Here is a 17,225-nt window from a genome sequence, read left to right as displayed (position 1 = left end):
ACAGTTTGGGTCCAGGGTGTCTCCCCCTTTGAAGAGGGGGATGACTGCGGCAGCTTTCCAATCCTTGGGGATCTCAGACGATATGAAAGAGGTTGAACAGGCTGGTAATAGGGGTTGCGACAATGGTGGCAGATAGTTTCAGAAATAGAGGGTCCAGATTGTCAAGCCCAGCTGATTTGTACGGGTCCAGGTTTTGCAGCTCTTTCAGAACATCTGCTATCTGGATTTGGTTAAAGGAGAACCTGGAGAGGCTTGGGCGAGGAGCTGCGGGGGGGGCGGAGCTGTTGGCCGAGGTTGAAGTAGCCAGGCGGAAGGCATGGCCAGCCGTTGAGAAATGCTTATTGAAGTTTTCGATAATCATGGATTTATCAGTGGTGACCGTGTTACCTAGCCTCAGTGCAGTGGGCAGCTGGGAGGAGGTGCTCTTGTTCTCCATGGACTTCACGGTGTCCCAGAACTTTTTGGAGTTGGAGCTACAGGATGCAAACTTCTGCCTGAAGAAGCTGGCCTTAGCTTTCCTGACTGACTGCGTGTATTGGTTCCGGACTTCCCTGAACAGTTGCATATCACGGGGACTATTCGATGCTATTGCAGTCCGCCACAGGATGTTTTTGTGCTGGTCGAGGGCAGTCAGGTCTGGGGTGAACCAAGGGCTGTATCTGTTCTTAGTTCTGCATTTTTTTAATGGAGCATGCTTATCTAAAATGGTGAGGAAGTTACTTTTAAAGAATGACCAGGCATCCTCAACTGACGGGATGAGGTCAATGTCCTTCCAGGATACCCGGGCCAGGTCGATTAATACTCTGAATATGACACAGTGTAGGGATGGGGGGGTAATACTCTGAATATGACACAGTGTAGGGATGGGGGGTAATACTCTGAATATGACACAGTGTAGGAGGGGGGGGGGGGTAATACTCTGAATATGACACAGTGTAGGGATGGGGGGGGGGGTAATACTCTGAATATGACACAGTGTAGGGATGGGGGGGTAATACTCTGAATATGACACAGTGTTTTGATGGGGGGTAATACTCTGAATATGACAGTGTAGGGATGGGGGGGGGGTAATAGTCTGAATATGACACAGTGTAGGGATGGGGGGGGGGGGGTAATACTCTGAATATGACACAGTGTAGGGATGGGGGGTAATACTCTGAATATGACACAGTGTAGGGGTGGGGGGGGGGTAATACTCAACACCACTGACCCACCTGACTATGAGCAGGGAGGAGACAGAGTGGTTGCTGGAAGGAGTGAACCTCAGGCTGAAGGACTTGACCTCTCCAGGCTGCAGGAGCACGTTGTAGACAAACGGTCTGGTCGAGCCCTCCACAAACCCTGAGCTTCCCTTCATTACAGACGACTGGGAGAGGACAGAGACACACAGAGCAGTCAGAGAGGACAGAGACACACAGAGCAGTCAGAGAGGACAGAGACACACAGAGCAGTCAGAGAGGACAGAGAGCAGTCAGAGAAGACAGAGACACACAGACCAGTCAGAGAGGACAGAGACACACAGAGCAGTCAGAGAGGACAGAGACACACAGAGAGGACAGAGAGACACAGAGAGGACAGAGAGACACAGAGACACACAGAGAGGACAGAGACACACAGAGAGGACAGAGACACACAGAGAGGACAGAGACACACAGAGAGAACAGAGACACACAGAGAGGACAGAGACACACAGAGAGACACAGAGACACACAGAGAGGACAGAGACACACAGAGAGACACAGAGACACACAGAGAGGACAGAGACACACAGAGAGGACAGAGACACACAGAGAGACACAGAGAGACACACAGAGACACACAGAGACACACAGAGACACAAACTAAGGCATAGCAGTAAGACGCCAAACAAACTGCAACCAAAAATTCTTACAATTCTTCAATAAATGACTTGAAATTGGCTATGAATGTTGTTTCAGCTAGGTAACACTGGTAGTATTGTACAACAGGGTCACAGAGAACTCAAGTACTATTCTGCACTACTTACTAGGTTTCTGGTGACCTGAAATTCCAGTGATTTTGTGTCGATGTTGGACAACTTTCCCAGTGGGAAGCTGGAAAGAGATAAGAGTCAGTGAGGGTCCTCCTTTATTTCCAACCTAAAATGTGTCGAGTACACAGCGACAGAAAGGCCTTAGGTTGTGAGAGGTGGTTGCTCAGATAGCTGATATCTAATTCATGTACTGTATCAGAGCCACACGGTGTGCACCACCGGGCAGCTAGGTGCCACTTCATACCGGTCGCCGAGTTTCCCAGCAAACACGGAGGGGTTCGGGTAGAGAGCCAGAGGAAGGATCTGGACATACACTGGGACATCTGCTGGGTTCTCTAGAACAACCTCCGTCTCCTGTCAGACACACAAGGAAAAGAGATGAGAGCGAGAGACCAGAGCGAGAGAGTCAGTGAAATGTGTGTGTGTGTGTGTGTGTGTGTAGTGCATTCGGAAAGTATTCAGACCCCTTGAATTTTTTCACATTTTGTTACGTTACAGCCTGATTCTAAAATGGATTACTCTACCCACAATGCACCATAATGACAAAGCAAAAACAGGTTTTTCACATTTTTACAAATGTATTAAAAATAACACTGAAATATTACATCAGTATTCAGACCCTTTACTCAGTACTTTGTGGAAGCACTTTTGGCAGCGATTACCGCCTCGAGTCTTCTTGGGTATGACGCTACAAGCTTGGTACATCTGTATTTGGGGAGTTTCTCCCATTCTTCTCTGCAGATCCTCTCAAGCTCTGTCAGGTTGGATAGGGAGCGTTGCTGCAGAGCTATTTTCAGGTCTCTCCAGAGATGTTAGATTGGGTTCAAGTCTGGGCTCTGGCTGGGCCACTCAAGGACATTCAGAGACTTGTCCCAAAGCCACTCCTGTGTTGTCTTGCCAATGTGCTTAGGGTCGTTGTAATATTGGAAGGTTAACCTTCACCCCAGTCTGAGGTACTGAGCGCTCTGGTGCAGGGTTTCATCAAGGATCTCTCTGTACTTTGCTCCGTTCATCTTTCCCTCGATCCTGACTAGTCTCCCAGTCCCTGCCGCTGAAAAACATCCCCACAGCATGATGCTGCCACCACCATGCTTCACCGTAGCGATGGTGCCAGATTTCCTCCAGACGTGATGCTTGGCATTCAGACCAACGAGTTCAATCTTAGTTTCATCAGACCAGAGAATCTTGTTTATCATGGTCTGAGTGTCTTTAGGTGCCTTTTGGCAAACTCCAAGCGGGCTGTCGTGTGCCTTTTACTAAGGAGTGGCTTCAGTCTGGCCACTCTACCATAAAGACCTGATTGGTGGAGTGCTGCAGAGATGGTTGTCCTTCTGGAAGGTTCTCCCATCTCCACAGAGGAACTCTGATAGAGTGACCATTGGTTTCTTGGACACCTCCCTGACCAAGACCCTTCTCCCCCAATTGGCCGAGCGGCCAGCTCTAGGAAGCTCTTTTTGCTCTGACAACTGTGGGACCTTATATAGTCAGGTGTGTGTCTTTCCAAATCATGTCCAATCAATTGAATTTACCCCAGGTGGACTCCAATCAAGTTGTAGAAACATCTCAAGGATGATCAATGGAAACAGGATGCACCTGAGCTCAATTTAGAGTCTCATAGCAAATGGACTGAATACTTAAATAAATAAGGTGACTTTTTTTATTTTAAATATATATATTTTTTAAATGTCATTATGGGGTATTGTGCGTAGATTGATGAGGTGTTTTATTTATTTATTCCATTATAGAATAAGGCTGTAACGTAAATGTTTTTGGGAAAAAGACTGACTACTTTCCGAAAGTATGTTTATATAGTGTATGTTTATATAGTGTACTGTACTCACAGAGGAGCTATTGGCATTGGTGAGGGGAAACGTGATTTGTTGTGAGGCGTTAACCAGCGACGGCCAGGTCTGTTGAGCTGTTATTGTTGCCTGGACCGTCTCCTGAAGATCTGTGCTGACTTCAAACACCGCCTCAACTCTTTATACAAAGACAACATCAGGACACTCAGGACTACTGTCTGCTAGCTGCACCAACACAGCACTGTCACATATGATCAAGAGAAGACAAGAGTTATGTGCATCCTATGGGCACCCTGTTCCCTATAGACTGGAGAGACCTACAGTATGGGCACCCTGTTCCCTATAGACTGGAGAGACCTACAGTATGGGCACCCTGTTCCCTATAGACTGGAGAGACCTACAGATTGGGCACCCTGTTCCCTATAGACTGGAGAGATCTATGGGCACCCTGTTCCCTATAGACTGAAGAGAACTATGGTCACCCTGTTCCCTAAAGACTGGAGAGACCTACAGTATGGGCACCCTGTTCCCTATAGACTGGAGAGACCTACAGTATGGGCACCCTGTTCCCTATAGACTGGAGAGACCTATGGGCACCCTGTTCCCTATAGACTGGAGAGACCTACAGTATGGGCACCCTGTTCCCTATAGACTGGAGAGACCTACAGTATGGGCATCCTGTTCCCTATAGACTGGAGAGACCTACAGTATGGGCACCCTGTTCCCTATAGACTAGACTGGAGAGACCTACAGTATGGGGACCCTGTTCCCTATAGACTAGACTGGAGAGACCTACAGTATGGGGACCCTGTTCCCTATAGACTAGACTGGAGAGACCTACAGTATGGGCACCCTGTTCCCTATAGACTGGAGAGACCTACAGTATGGGCACCCTGTTCCCTATAGACTGGAGAGACCTACAGTATGGGAACCCTGTTCCCTATAGAGTGGAGAGACCTACAGTATGGGAACCCTGTTCCCTATAGACTGGAGAGACCTACAGTATGGGCACCCTGTTCCCTATAGACTGGAGAGACCTACAGTATGGGGACCCTGTTCCCTATAGAGTGGAGAGACCTACAGTATGGGGACCCTGTTCCCTATAGACTAGACTGGAGAGACCTACAGTATGGGCACCCTGTTCCCTATAGACTGGAGAGACCTACAGTATGGGCACCCTGTTCCCTATAGACTGGAGAGACCTACAGTATGGGCACCCTGTTCCCTATAGACTGGAGAGACCTACAGTATGGGCACCCTGTTCCCTATAGAGTGGAGAGACCTACAGTATGGGGACCCTGTTCCCTATAGACTAGACTGGAGAGACCTACAGTATGGGCACCCTGTTCCCTATAGACTGGAGAGACCTACAGTATGGGCACCCTGTTCCCTATAGACCGGAGAGACCTACAGTATGGGCACCCTGTTCCCTATAGACTGGAGAGACCTACAGTATGGGCACCCTGTTCCCTATAGAGTGGAGCCCAGGTGACAAGTGCTGCACTATATAGGGCCCAGGTGACAAGTGCTGCACTATATAGGGCCCTGGTGACAAGTACTGCACTATATAGGGCCCTGGTGACAAGTACTGCACTATATAGGGCCTAGGTGACAAGTACTGCACTATATAGGGCCCAGGTGACAAGTACTGCACTATATAGGGCCCTGGTGACAAGTACTGCACTATATAGGGCCCTGGTGACAAGTACTGCACTATATAGGGCCCAGGTGACAAGTACTGCACTATATAGTTCCCTGGTGACAAGTACTGCACTATATAGGGCCCTGGTGACAAGTACTGCACTATATAGGGCCTAGGTGACAAGTACTGCACTATATAGGGCCCAGGTGACAAGTACTGCACTATATAGTTCCCTGGTGACAAGTACTGCACTATATAGGGCCCTGGTGACAAGTGCTGCACTATATAGGGAACAGGGTGCTATTCAGGCCTCAGCCAGAGAGATGTCAGACTCACTGATGTCCCGAGCGATCTTTCAGCTCTGTCCAGCGTCGGAGAAGTTTCTGGTGGAGGTCAATGTCAGCATCCCAGATGTCCTCCTGTAAGACCAGGCCGTGGGGACGAGCCTCAGCTTTAAACACAACACTATATTACCATACTGTATATCAGCTGGAAGACACTATATTAACGTAGACTGCTGAAGGTTAGATGGTCATTCACATTATTATAGTTTACAGCTGAAGGTTAGATGGTCATTCACATTATTATAGTTTTACAGCTGAAGGTTAGACGGTCATTCACATTATTATAGTTTACAGCTGAAGGTTAGATGGTCATTCACATTATTATAGTTTTACAGCTGAAGGTTAGACGGTCATTCACATTATTATAGTTTACAGCTGAAGGTTAGATGGTCATTCACATTATTATAGTTTACAGTGAAGGTTAGACGGTCATTCACATTATTATAGTTTACAGCTGAAGGTTAGACGGTCATTCACATTATTATAGTTTACAGTGAAGGTTAGACGGTCATTCACATTATTATAGTTTACAGTGAAGGTTAGATGGTCATTCACATTATTATAGTTTACAGCTGAAGGTTAGATGGTCATTCACATTATTATAGTTTACAGCTGAAGGTTAGACGGTCATTCACATTATTATAGTTTACAGTGAAGGTTAGATGGTCATTCACATTATTATAGTTTACAGTGAAGGTTAGATGGTCATTCACATTATTATAGTTTACAGTGAAGGTTAGACGGTCATTCACATTATTATAGTTTACAGTGAAGGTTAGACGGTCATTCACATTATTATAGTTTACAGCTGAAGGTTAGATGGTCATTCACATTATTATAGTTTACAGTGAAGGTTAGACGGTCATTCACATTATTATAGTTTACAGTGAAGGTTAGATGGTCATTCACATTATTATAGTTTACAGTGAAGGTTAGATGGTCATTCACATTATTATAGTTTACAGCTGAAGGTTAGACGGTCATTCACATTATTATAGTTTACAGCTGAAGTTGAGAGTCAAGGTTAGATGTTTTTAAGTAGCAGGTTGTGTGAGGATTTAACATTTTCTGTGAAAAAAACTAACAAATTACATCATGAGACGTCCAAGTTACTCACATTTCAGAACAAACGGCAACCCCACATAACAGTGGTCGACACACTGCAAACTGGCATCAAAATAAATATTAGCAACCTGCAAAAACAGGGAAATAAATTGGTGCCATTAAGCTCTGTGCTGCATAAATGTTGACGTTCAGAATGATGTTATTGAACTAAAGCCTCCAGTGGGAACCTGTGTGTCTACCTTGGACTTGCATCTAGGTTCCAGTCCATTCTTGTTACTACGTAGTCTTTTGTAATAGAACCGAATGTCTTCTGTCAGGGAACGGATGTGTCGGAGTCTCGCTCTCTGGGTGAAGGAACTCTGGATGGTGAAACTCTGGTGAACTATCTTCCCCTGGGGGGGCAGAGAGGAGAGGACAAACACAGGCACCAACAGGCACACAGACACGTCAGGGCAGGGCGACATGGCAAGCTACCATACCATAACACTGTTTGAACACCTAACGTGTCATTTCAAGACAGTGAAGAGTTACATTGTAAGAATGTTGTGTTGCTTGTTGGAATGTCAGCAATCTGATCTTGTGCCTGTTGTTACTCAATAAGGCACGAGGGGGTGTGGTATATGGCCAATACACTACGGCTAAGGGCTGTTCTTACGCACGGAGCAACGCGGAGCACCTTTGAAGTAAGATGATGGTTTAACAGAGGGCTAGAGGTAGGATGATGGTTTAACAGAGGGCTAGAGGTAGGATGATGGTTTAACAGAGGGCTAGAGGTAGGATGATGGTTTAACAGAGGGCTAGAGGTAGGATGATGGTTTAACAGAGGGCTAGAGGTAGGATGATGGTTTAACAGAGGGCTAGAGGTAGGATGATGGTTTAACAGAGGGATAGAGGTAGGATGATGGTTTAACAGAGGGCTAGAGGTAGGATGACGGTTTAACAGAGGGCTAGAGGTAGGATGACGGTTTAACAGAGGGCTAGAGGTAGAATGATGGTTTAACAGAGGGCTAGAGGTAGGATGCTGGTTTAACAGAGGGCTAGAGGTAGGATGCTGGTTTAACAGAGGGCTAGAGGTAGGATGCTGGTTTAACAGAGGGCTAGAGGTAGGATGATGGTTTAACAGAGGGCTAGAGGTAGGATGACGGTTTAACAGAGGGCTAGAGGTAGGATGATGGTTTAACAGAGGGCTAGAGGTAGGATGCTTGTTTAACAGAGGGCTAGAGGTAGGATGATGGTTTAACAGAGGGTTTGAAGTAGGATGCTGGTTTAACAGAGGGCTAGAGGTAGGATGACGGTTTAACAGAGGGTTTGAAGTAGGATGATGGTTTAACAGAGGGCTAGAGGTAGGATGATGGTTTAACAGAGGGCTAGAGGTAGGATGATGGTTTAACAGAGGGCTAGAGGTAGGATGATGGTTTAACAGAGGGCTAGAGGTAGGATGCTGGTTTAACAGAGGGCTAGAGGTAGGATGCTGGTTTAACAGAGGGCTAGAGGTAGGATGATGGTTTAACAGAGGGCTAGAGGTAGGATGACGGTTTAACAGAGGGCTAGAGGTAGGATGACGGTTTAACAGAGGGCTAGAGGTAGAATGATGGTTTAACAGAGGGCTATAGGTAGGATGCTGGTTTAACAGAGGGCTAGAGGTAGGATGCTGGTTTAACAGAGGGCTAGAGGTAGGATGATGGTTTAACAGAGGGCTAGAGGTAGGATGACGGTTTAACAGAGGGCTAGAGGTAGGATGATGGTTTAACAGAGGGCTAGAGGTAGGATGCTTGTTTAACAGAGGGCTAGAGGTAGGATGATGGTTTAACAGAGGGTTTGAAGTAGGATGCTGGTTTAACAGAGGGCTAGAGGTAGGATGACGGTTTAACAGAGGGTTTGAAGTAGGATGACGGTTTAACAGAGGGCTAGAGGTAGGATGCTTGTTTAACAGAGGGCTAGAGGTAGGATGATGGTTTAACAGAGGGCTAGAGGTAGGATGATGGTTTAACAGAGGGCTAGAGGTAGGATGATGGTTTAACAGAGGGTTTGAAGTAGGATGACGGTTTAACAGAGGGCTAGAGGTAGGATGCTGGTTTAACAGATGGCTAGAGGTAGGATGATGGTTTAACAGAGGGTTTGAAGTAGGATGACGGTTTAACAGAGGGCTAGAGGTAGGATGCTGGTTTAACAAAAGTTACTCACAGGAAAGGATGGAGGTAGGATGATGTGTTCAGGATAGCTGTTTAGCTTCCCCACTGCTATCACAGCCTTCACTGGGATTGTTAATATCTGAAAAACACAGAAGAAAAACCTCTTAAGACTGGTCCTAGATCTGTTTGTGCTGTAGCCATGTTCTCTGGTCATGTGGCATAACACATCACCCCAGGAGTTATCAAGAGGGCACAAACAGATCTCAGATCAGGCAACAACAAAACATCACTCATCATGATGGCACATAGTAACAGTACATGCTGTTTTAAAGGACGTATTGCACAACCAGTGGACAGTAAAGAGTATGAGTTGACTCACACCCCAAAACAGCTGGAGAGGTGATGACTAAGAAGTAGGCAATGTGGGCTGAAGCGTCAGTGTTTAACCATTCAGTTATTGTTGACTATATTTTATTGGGCGTGTGGTGATTTGTATTTCTTTTTTTTTACAACCAGTAGCCTGAGTCAACTCCTCTTAGTTGGTGGTTTAACAACCAGTAGCCTGAGTCAACTCCTCTTAGTTGGTGGTTTAACAACCAGTAGCCTGAGTCAACTCCTCTTAGTCAGTGGTTTAACAACCAGTAGCCTGAGTCAACTCCTCTTAGTCAGTGGTTTAACAACCAGTAGCCTGAGTCAACTCCTCTTAGTCAGTGGTTTAACAACCAGTAGCCTGAGTCAACTCCTCTTAGTCAGTGGTTTAACAAAGAGTAGCCTGAGTCAACTCCTCTTAGTTGGTGGTTTAACAACCAGTAGCCTGAGTCAACTCCTCTTAGTTGGTGGTTTAACAACCAGCAGCCTGAGTCAACTCCTCTTAGTCAGTGGTTTAACAACCAGTAGCCTGAGTCAACTCCTCTTAGTCAGTGGTTTAACAAAGAGTAGCCTGAGTCAACTCCTCTTAGTTGGTGGTTTAACAACCAGTAGCCTGAGTCAACTCCTCTTAGTCAGTGGTTTAACAACCAGTAGCCTGAGTCAACTCCTCTTAGTCAGTGGTTTAACAACCAGTAGCCTGAGTCAACTCCTCTTAGTTGGTGGTTTAACAACCAGTAGCCTGAGTCAACTCCTCTTAGTTGGTGGTTTAACAACCAGTAGCCTGAGTCAACTCCTCTTAGTTGGTGGTTTAACAACCAGTAGCCTGAGTCAACTCCTCTTAGTCAGTGGTTTAACAACCAGCAGCCTGAGTCAACTCCTCTTTATTGGTGGTTTAACAACCAGTAGCCTGAGTCAACTCCTCTTAGTTGGTGGTTTAACAACCAGTAGCCTGAGTCAACTCCTCTTAGTCAGTGGTTTAACAACCAGCAGCCTGAGTCAACTCCTCTTAATTGGTGGTTTAACAACCAGTAGCCTGAGTCAACTCCTCTTAGTCAGTGGTTTAACAAAGAGTAGCCTGAGTCAACACCTCTTAGTTGGTGGTTTAACAACCAGTAGCCTGAGTCAACTCCTCTTAGTTGGTGGTTTAACAACCAGTAGCCTGAGTCAACTCCTCTTAGTTGGTGGTTTAACAACCAGTAGCCTGAGTCAACTCCTCTTAGTTGGTGGTTTAACAACCAGTAGCCTGAGTCAACTCCTCTTAGTTGGTGGTTTAACAACCAGTAGCCTGAGTCAACTCCTCTTAGTTGGTGGTTTAACAACCAGTAGCCTGAGTCAACTCCTCTTAGTTGGTGGTTTAACAACCAGTAGCCTGAGTCAACTCCTCTTAGTCAGTGGTTTAACAACCAGTAGCCTGAGTCAACTCCTCTTAGTCGGTGGTTTTGTGTTAGTTAAATAAAAGGTAAAATTTTAAAAATACCGGTTTCATCTGAGGATTAAATGCTGACAGCTAAACCATAGAGGTTGCAAAATAAATGGGAAGTTTGATGGTTTATGAACTGGTACAAAAACTATACTTGATTCAACACCTAGTATTTAAATTATTATATCAAATTCTTGCCACCAACAGAATGCTATATATACACAGTGGGGCAAAAAAGTATTTAGTCAGCCAACAATTGTGCAAGTTCTCCCACTTATTTTCCACTATAATTTGCAAATAAATTCATTAAAAATCCCACAATGTGATTTTCTGGATTTTTTTTTCTCATTTTGTCTGTCATAGTTGAAGTGTACCTATGATGAAAATTACAGGCCTCTCTCATATTTTTAAGTGGGAGAACTTGCACAATTGGTGGCTGACTAAATACTTTTTTGCCCCACTGTATGTGATATATATTCTGGTATTGCCCCTCTGTATGTCATATATATTCTGGTATTGCCCCTCTGTATGTCATATATATTCTGGTATTGCCCCTCTGTATGTCATATATATTCTGGTATTGCCCCTCTGTATGTCATATATATTCTGGTATTGCCCCTCTGTATGTCATATATATTCTGTTATTGCCCCTCTGTATGTCATATATATTCTGGTATTACCCCTGTATGTCATATATATTCTGGTATTGCCCCTCTGTATGTCATTTATATTCTGGTATTGCCCCTCCTTGTTTCTGGTCACAGCTTCAGGAATGGTAAAACAAAACAAAAAACACAACATGCATTGAAAATTAACCTTAGAAATAGCCGTGCTGTGCGATCTGGAAAGACATAGTAATAGACACAATAAATAATACTGGTAGGAAAGGTTTTCAGCTTTGGCTCACAATCTGTGGATAATATACCATTAGAAAGGTTCAATAATTATTCTCCTCTCAGACAGCGCAGTTCTTACTTTTGTCACTAGCAGGAGATTCAGACGATTTCTGGGGGACTGTACTCCCGAAGATGTTGACTGTTTTTGTGCATGCCAGTTAGCTAGCAGTTCTCAGCTGTTAACAGCCAATGGCTAGCAGTTTTCAGCTGTTAACAGCCAATGGCTAGCAGTTCTCAGCTGTTAACAGCCAATGGCTAGCAGTTCTCAGCTGTTAACAGCCAATGGCTAGCAGTCCTCAGCTGTTAACAGCCAATGGCAAGCAGTTCTCAGCTGTTAACAGCCAATGGCTAGCAGTCCTCAGCTGTTAACAGCCAATGGCAAGCAGTCCTCAGCTGTTAACAGCCAATGGCTAGCAGTTCTCAGCTGTTAACAGCCAATGGCTAGCAGTTCTCATCGGTGTCATGACTGTCCTGCTCGGCTCAGGTTACCAATGACCACCAGAGGAGAAGGGATCTCAAGGGCTAGGATGTGGGGTTTTTATGTGGGGGTGTGTTTTTTTTAGATGTGGTTAGATGTGGGGGTTTTATGACCCCTCACGCCCCTGGTAAATCTTAGGCCACAGACAAATTATTTTGTCCTGTTACTATGGAGACCCAGCCTCAGAACATTAACATGAAATAAAGGGACTTTGGAACAATGGTTTCCGTCAGCCACAATGGTTGTCATGACGATAGATGGACTATGAAAATGTATGTCATTTGATGGTCATGACGATAGATGGAATAGATGGATGGAATATGAAAATGTATTATTATATTAATGTGTTATTAAAGGTTAATAGATGACGTTATTACGAATATATTGTAACGTCAACAGTTGACCTAGTATATGTTAGATGTTTATACATTGTACGTTGTATGGAAAATGTCCAAATCAAAGAGAATGTTTTGGTAAAGATGAAATGTGAAGTTAGTTGTCTAAAATTGGATTTGAGTCAAATCTAGATCTTGCCTCTTAACTTGGTACGCCCAGAGAATTGCCCTAAAGGCGGTTACGCCCACCTCTGCCCCGAGGGTATAAAACCTGTGAGTGAAGAAGTAACAGATCAGACTAAGTGACCCGAGCTGCAGCCAAGGTCTAAAAAAGTAAACAAAACCAAAACTCAACCCAAGGTTGAAGACAAAGAAATATTTTTCTACCCAAGCTACGGATGAGTAGCTGTGTCTAAGTGGGTGAATTCAAGCCGGACCACCTATCCTCCACTCTCCATCAAATTGTGGTTACTACACTGTTTCATTCCTACGCTGTGAGCTCTGAGCTACATAGCTGTCTGTCCTCAGAAGACCCCTTCCAGAGCAAGGGCGAGGAATCAGACCACTAAGCCAAAAGGACACTGACATCGTGAGGACAACCAGAGAGTTGCGCCGGAGAAGTGCGTCATTGAGAAGCCTAAACGACCCACGCGGAGCTTCCCATCTGAGACCTCCCACACGTAACTGCATCATTATATTCTGACCCATAAGAGAGGCAGTTTGGGGCAAGGGTTAAAATAAGCATAGCTGACAAATTCACCCAAATGTATAATTTTTCTCTTTTTCTCTCTCTTTTAAATCCCCATTGTGGGTAACACGTGCCATAGTGTGTTGGCCCGTTATACTAAGTTCTAATCAATAGTCTAGAATGTGTTTTTTGTGTATGTGTATCTTTTATCATCATTTTAGCTTTCTAGTAAATAAATACTCAACTAAGATTGGTGTGGAACTCATTGGTGAGACCCGGGTACGAACTCATTGGTGAGACCCGGGTCCGAACTCATTGGTGAGACCCGGGTCCGAACTCATTGGTGAGACCCGGGTCCGAACTCATTGGTGAGACCCGGGTCCGAACGTATTGGGGAGACCCGGGTCCGAACTTATTGGTGAGACCCGGGTCCGAACTCATTGGTGAGACCCGGGTCCGAACTCATTGGTGAGACCCGGGTCCGTGCAGATTCCCAGATTATGCGACATTCAAAACGAGACTGTAGAGGAAACTGATTAATTAACGACTGTTGTAAAATCGATATTCTGATATTCTTTGAGTTAATTTGAGGTGGGGCCATAATGAGACACGAGGAGGAGGCCATAATGGAGGCCATAATGAGACACGAGGAGGGGGGGCATAATGAGACATGAGGGGGGGGCCATAATGAGACATGAGGGGGGGCCATAATGAGACATGAGGGGGGGCCATAATGAGACACGAGGAGGCCATAATGGAGGCCATAGTGAGACATGAGGGGGGGGGCATAGTGAGACATGAGGGGGGGGGGGGCATAATGAGACATGAGGGGGGGGGCATAGTGAGACATGAGGGGGGGGCATAGTGAGACATGAGGGGGGGGGCATAGTGAGACATGAGGGCGGGGGGCATAATGAGGCTTGGGAGGGGTTGAGTTCAGGGAACGTGACAGTACTGATAAGGGGAGAAACCGTTGAAGGCTCATATCACTTAGTTCCCTGCTTAGCAAGAATGAGGCAATGTTTAGAGATAAGGAGGAGACTCCACCCAGGGGAAGCCATGTCAGTGTCTGAGTTACAGCTGTGTCAACCCTTTGGGAACAATTCAACTTGGTTAAGCTTCTCTAGTGTCTGTGAGTTATTTAATCTGAAAATGGGTTATAACTCCAGTTCTGTTTGTTCAATTAAGATTCTAACAACGGCAGTGTTTTACATAGACTGAGGGGGGGGGGACGGGGGGGACAGGGGGGATGGGGGGGGGGGGACGGGGGGACAGGTAGGACTTTAAAAGGGGCTGTATGTACTGATCAGGGGCTGTACTGCTGCTCAGAGACAGTACATACAGCCCCTGATCCTATGCTACTCAGAGACAGTACATACAGCCCCTGATCCTATGCTACTCAGAGACAGTACATACAGCCCCTGATCCTATGCTACTCAGAGACACTACATACGGCCCCTGATCCTATGCTACTCAGAGACAGTACATACAGCCCCTGATCCTAGGCTACTCAGAGACAGTACATACAGCCTCTGATCCTAGGCTACTCAGAGACAGTATATACAGCCCCTGATCCTATGCTACTCAGAGACAGTACATACAGCCCCTGATCCTAGGCTACTCAGAGACAGTATATACAGCCCCTGATCCTATGCTACTCAGAGACAGTACATACAGCCCCTGATCCTAAATCAGCACTGCTGCTCAGAGACACTACATACAGCCCCTGATCCTATGCTACTCAGAGACAGTACATACGGCCCCTGATCCTAAATCAGCACTGCTGCTCAGAGACAGTACATACAGCCCCTGATCCTATGCTACTCAGAGACAGTACATACAGCCCCTGATCCTATGCTACTCAGAGACAGTACATACAGCCCCTGATCCTATGCTACTCAGAGACAGTACATACAGCCCCTGATCCTATGCTGCTCAGAGACAGTACATACAGCCCCTGATCCTATGCTACTCAGAGACAGTACATACAGCCCCTGATCCTAAATCAGCACTGCTGCTCAGAGACAGTACATACAGCCCCTGATCCTAGATCAGCACTGCTGCTCAGAGACAGTATATACAGCCCCTGATCCTATGCTGCTCAGAGACAGTACATACATCCCCTGATCCTATGCTACTCAGAGACAGTACATACAGCCCCTGATCCTATGCTACTCAGAGACAGTACATACAGCCCCTGATCCTAGGCTACTCAGAGACAGTATATACAGCCCCTGATCCTATGCTACTCAGAGACAGTACATACAGCCCCTGATCCTAAATCAGCACTGCTGCTCAGAGACACTACATACAGCCCCTGATCCTATGCTACTCAGAGACAGTACATACGGCCCCTGATCCTAAATCAGCACTGCTGCTCAGAGACAGTACATACAGCCCCTGATCCTATGCTACTCAGAGACAGTACATACAGCCCCTGATCCTATGCTACTCAGAGACAGTACATACAGCCCCTGATCCTATGCTACTCAGAGACAGTACATACAGCCCCTGATCCTATGCTGCTCAGAGACAGTACATACAGCCCCTGATCCTATGCTACTCAGAGACAGTACATACAGCCCCTGATCCTAAATCAGCACTGCTGCTCAGAGACAGTACATACAGCCCCTGATCCTAGATCAGCACTGCTGCTCAGAGACAGTATATACAGCCCCTGATCCTATGCTGCTCAGAGACAGTACATACATCCCCTGATCCTATGCTACTCAGAGACAGTACATACAGCCCCTGATCCTAAATCAGCACTGCTACTCAGAGACAGTACATACAGCCCCTGATCCTATGCTACTCAGAGACAGTACATACAGCCCCTGATCCTAGATCAGCACTGCTACTCAGAGACAGTACATACAGCCCCTGATCCTAGATCAGCACTGCTACTCAGAGACAGTATATACAGCCCCTGATCCTATGCTACTCAGAGACAGTATATACAGCCCCTGATCCTAGGCTACTCAGAGACAGTACATACAGCCCCTGATCCTATGCTACTCAGAGACAGTATATACAGCCCCTGATCCTAGGCTACTCAGAGACAGTACATACAGCCCCTGATCCTATGCTACTCAGAGACAGTATATACAGCCCCTGATCCTAGGCTACTCAGAGACAGTACATACAGCCCCTGATCCTATGCTACTCAGAGACAGTACATACAGCCCCTGATCCTAGATCAGCACTGCTACTCAGAGACAGTATATACAGCCCCTGATCCTATGCTACTCAGAGACAGTACATACGGCCCCTGATCCTAAATCAGCACTGCTACTCAGAGACAGTACATACGGCCCCTGATCCTAAATCAGCACTGCTGCTCAGAGACAGTACATACAGCCCCTGATCCTAGATCAACACTGCTACTCAGAGACAGTACATACAGCCCCTGATCCTATGCTACTCAGAGACAGTACATACAGCCCCTGATCCTATGCTACTCAGAGACAGTACATACATCCCCTGATCCTATGCTACTCAGAGACAGTACATACAGCCCCTGATCCTAAATCAGCACTGCTGCTCAGAGACACTACATACAGCCCCTGATCCTATGCTACTCAGAGACACTACATACAGCCCCTGAACTCACGCTGAACATGGTCTTGACCTCATCTGGCAGGGTGACGTTGTGTATGCGGACAGCAAAGTTGAAGGCGTTGGTAAGGAAGATGGATCTGTTCACGGGGTCTACTGGACTGTCTCTGATGTGGAACAACGTGGCCGTGTGGTCAAAGCCCAGGTAGCTAGAAGGGGCAGGAGAGAGGGGAGACCAGTAGATGTTAAATCACATCAAACCTGATGGGACTAATACAGGGCCAGTTTAGTCTGACTCAGTACAAGCCTAGTCCTGGACTATTTAACTAGAAAGCATCTCCATTGAATGTCCAGGACGAGACATAATCTCCGTCCACAGTGTATTTAAACTGGACTCTACAAGAACATAATTGAACTATGACCTAACCAAATCAGTGCTGAGTCATGAATGAACCAACACATGTGTATCCTACCATCTAAAACACATC

General features: G+C 46.1%; 1 protein-coding gene across 1 annotated transcript in view; it reads right to left on the bottom strand.

The window, feature by feature from the left end:
• Nucleotides 1–17,225, bottom strand: part of tmem131 (transmembrane protein 131) — an 80,379-nt gene that overhangs the window by 23,180 nt on the left and 39,974 nt on the right. The window contains exons 12-20 of the mRNA XM_031822287.1: nucleotides 16,793–16,946; nucleotides 9,049–9,135; nucleotides 7,104–7,256; nucleotides 6,917–6,992; nucleotides 5,792–5,906; nucleotides 3,853–3,991; nucleotides 2,256–2,365; nucleotides 2,006–2,072; nucleotides 1,215–1,366 (exon numbers count right to left, since the gene is read on the bottom strand). Coding sequence (XP_031678147.1) covers nucleotides 1,215–1,366; nucleotides 2,006–2,072; nucleotides 2,256–2,365; nucleotides 3,853–3,991; nucleotides 5,792–5,906; nucleotides 6,917–6,992; nucleotides 7,104–7,256; nucleotides 9,049–9,135; nucleotides 16,793–16,946 — 1,053 coding nt within the window. The remainder of the gene's footprint in view (nucleotides 1–1,214; nucleotides 1,367–2,005; nucleotides 2,073–2,255; nucleotides 2,366–3,852; nucleotides 3,992–5,791; nucleotides 5,907–6,916; nucleotides 6,993–7,103; nucleotides 7,257–9,048; nucleotides 9,136–16,792; nucleotides 16,947–17,225) is intronic.

The sequence above is a fragment of the Oncorhynchus kisutch genome, linkage group LG4 (assembly GCF_002021735.2).
Source record: "Oncorhynchus kisutch isolate 150728-3 linkage group LG4, Okis_V2, whole genome shotgun sequence".
Classification (NCBI taxonomy): Eukaryota; Metazoa; Chordata; class Actinopteri; order Salmoniformes; family Salmonidae; genus Oncorhynchus; species Oncorhynchus kisutch.
This window is presented reverse-complemented; position numbering and strand designations above follow the sequence as displayed.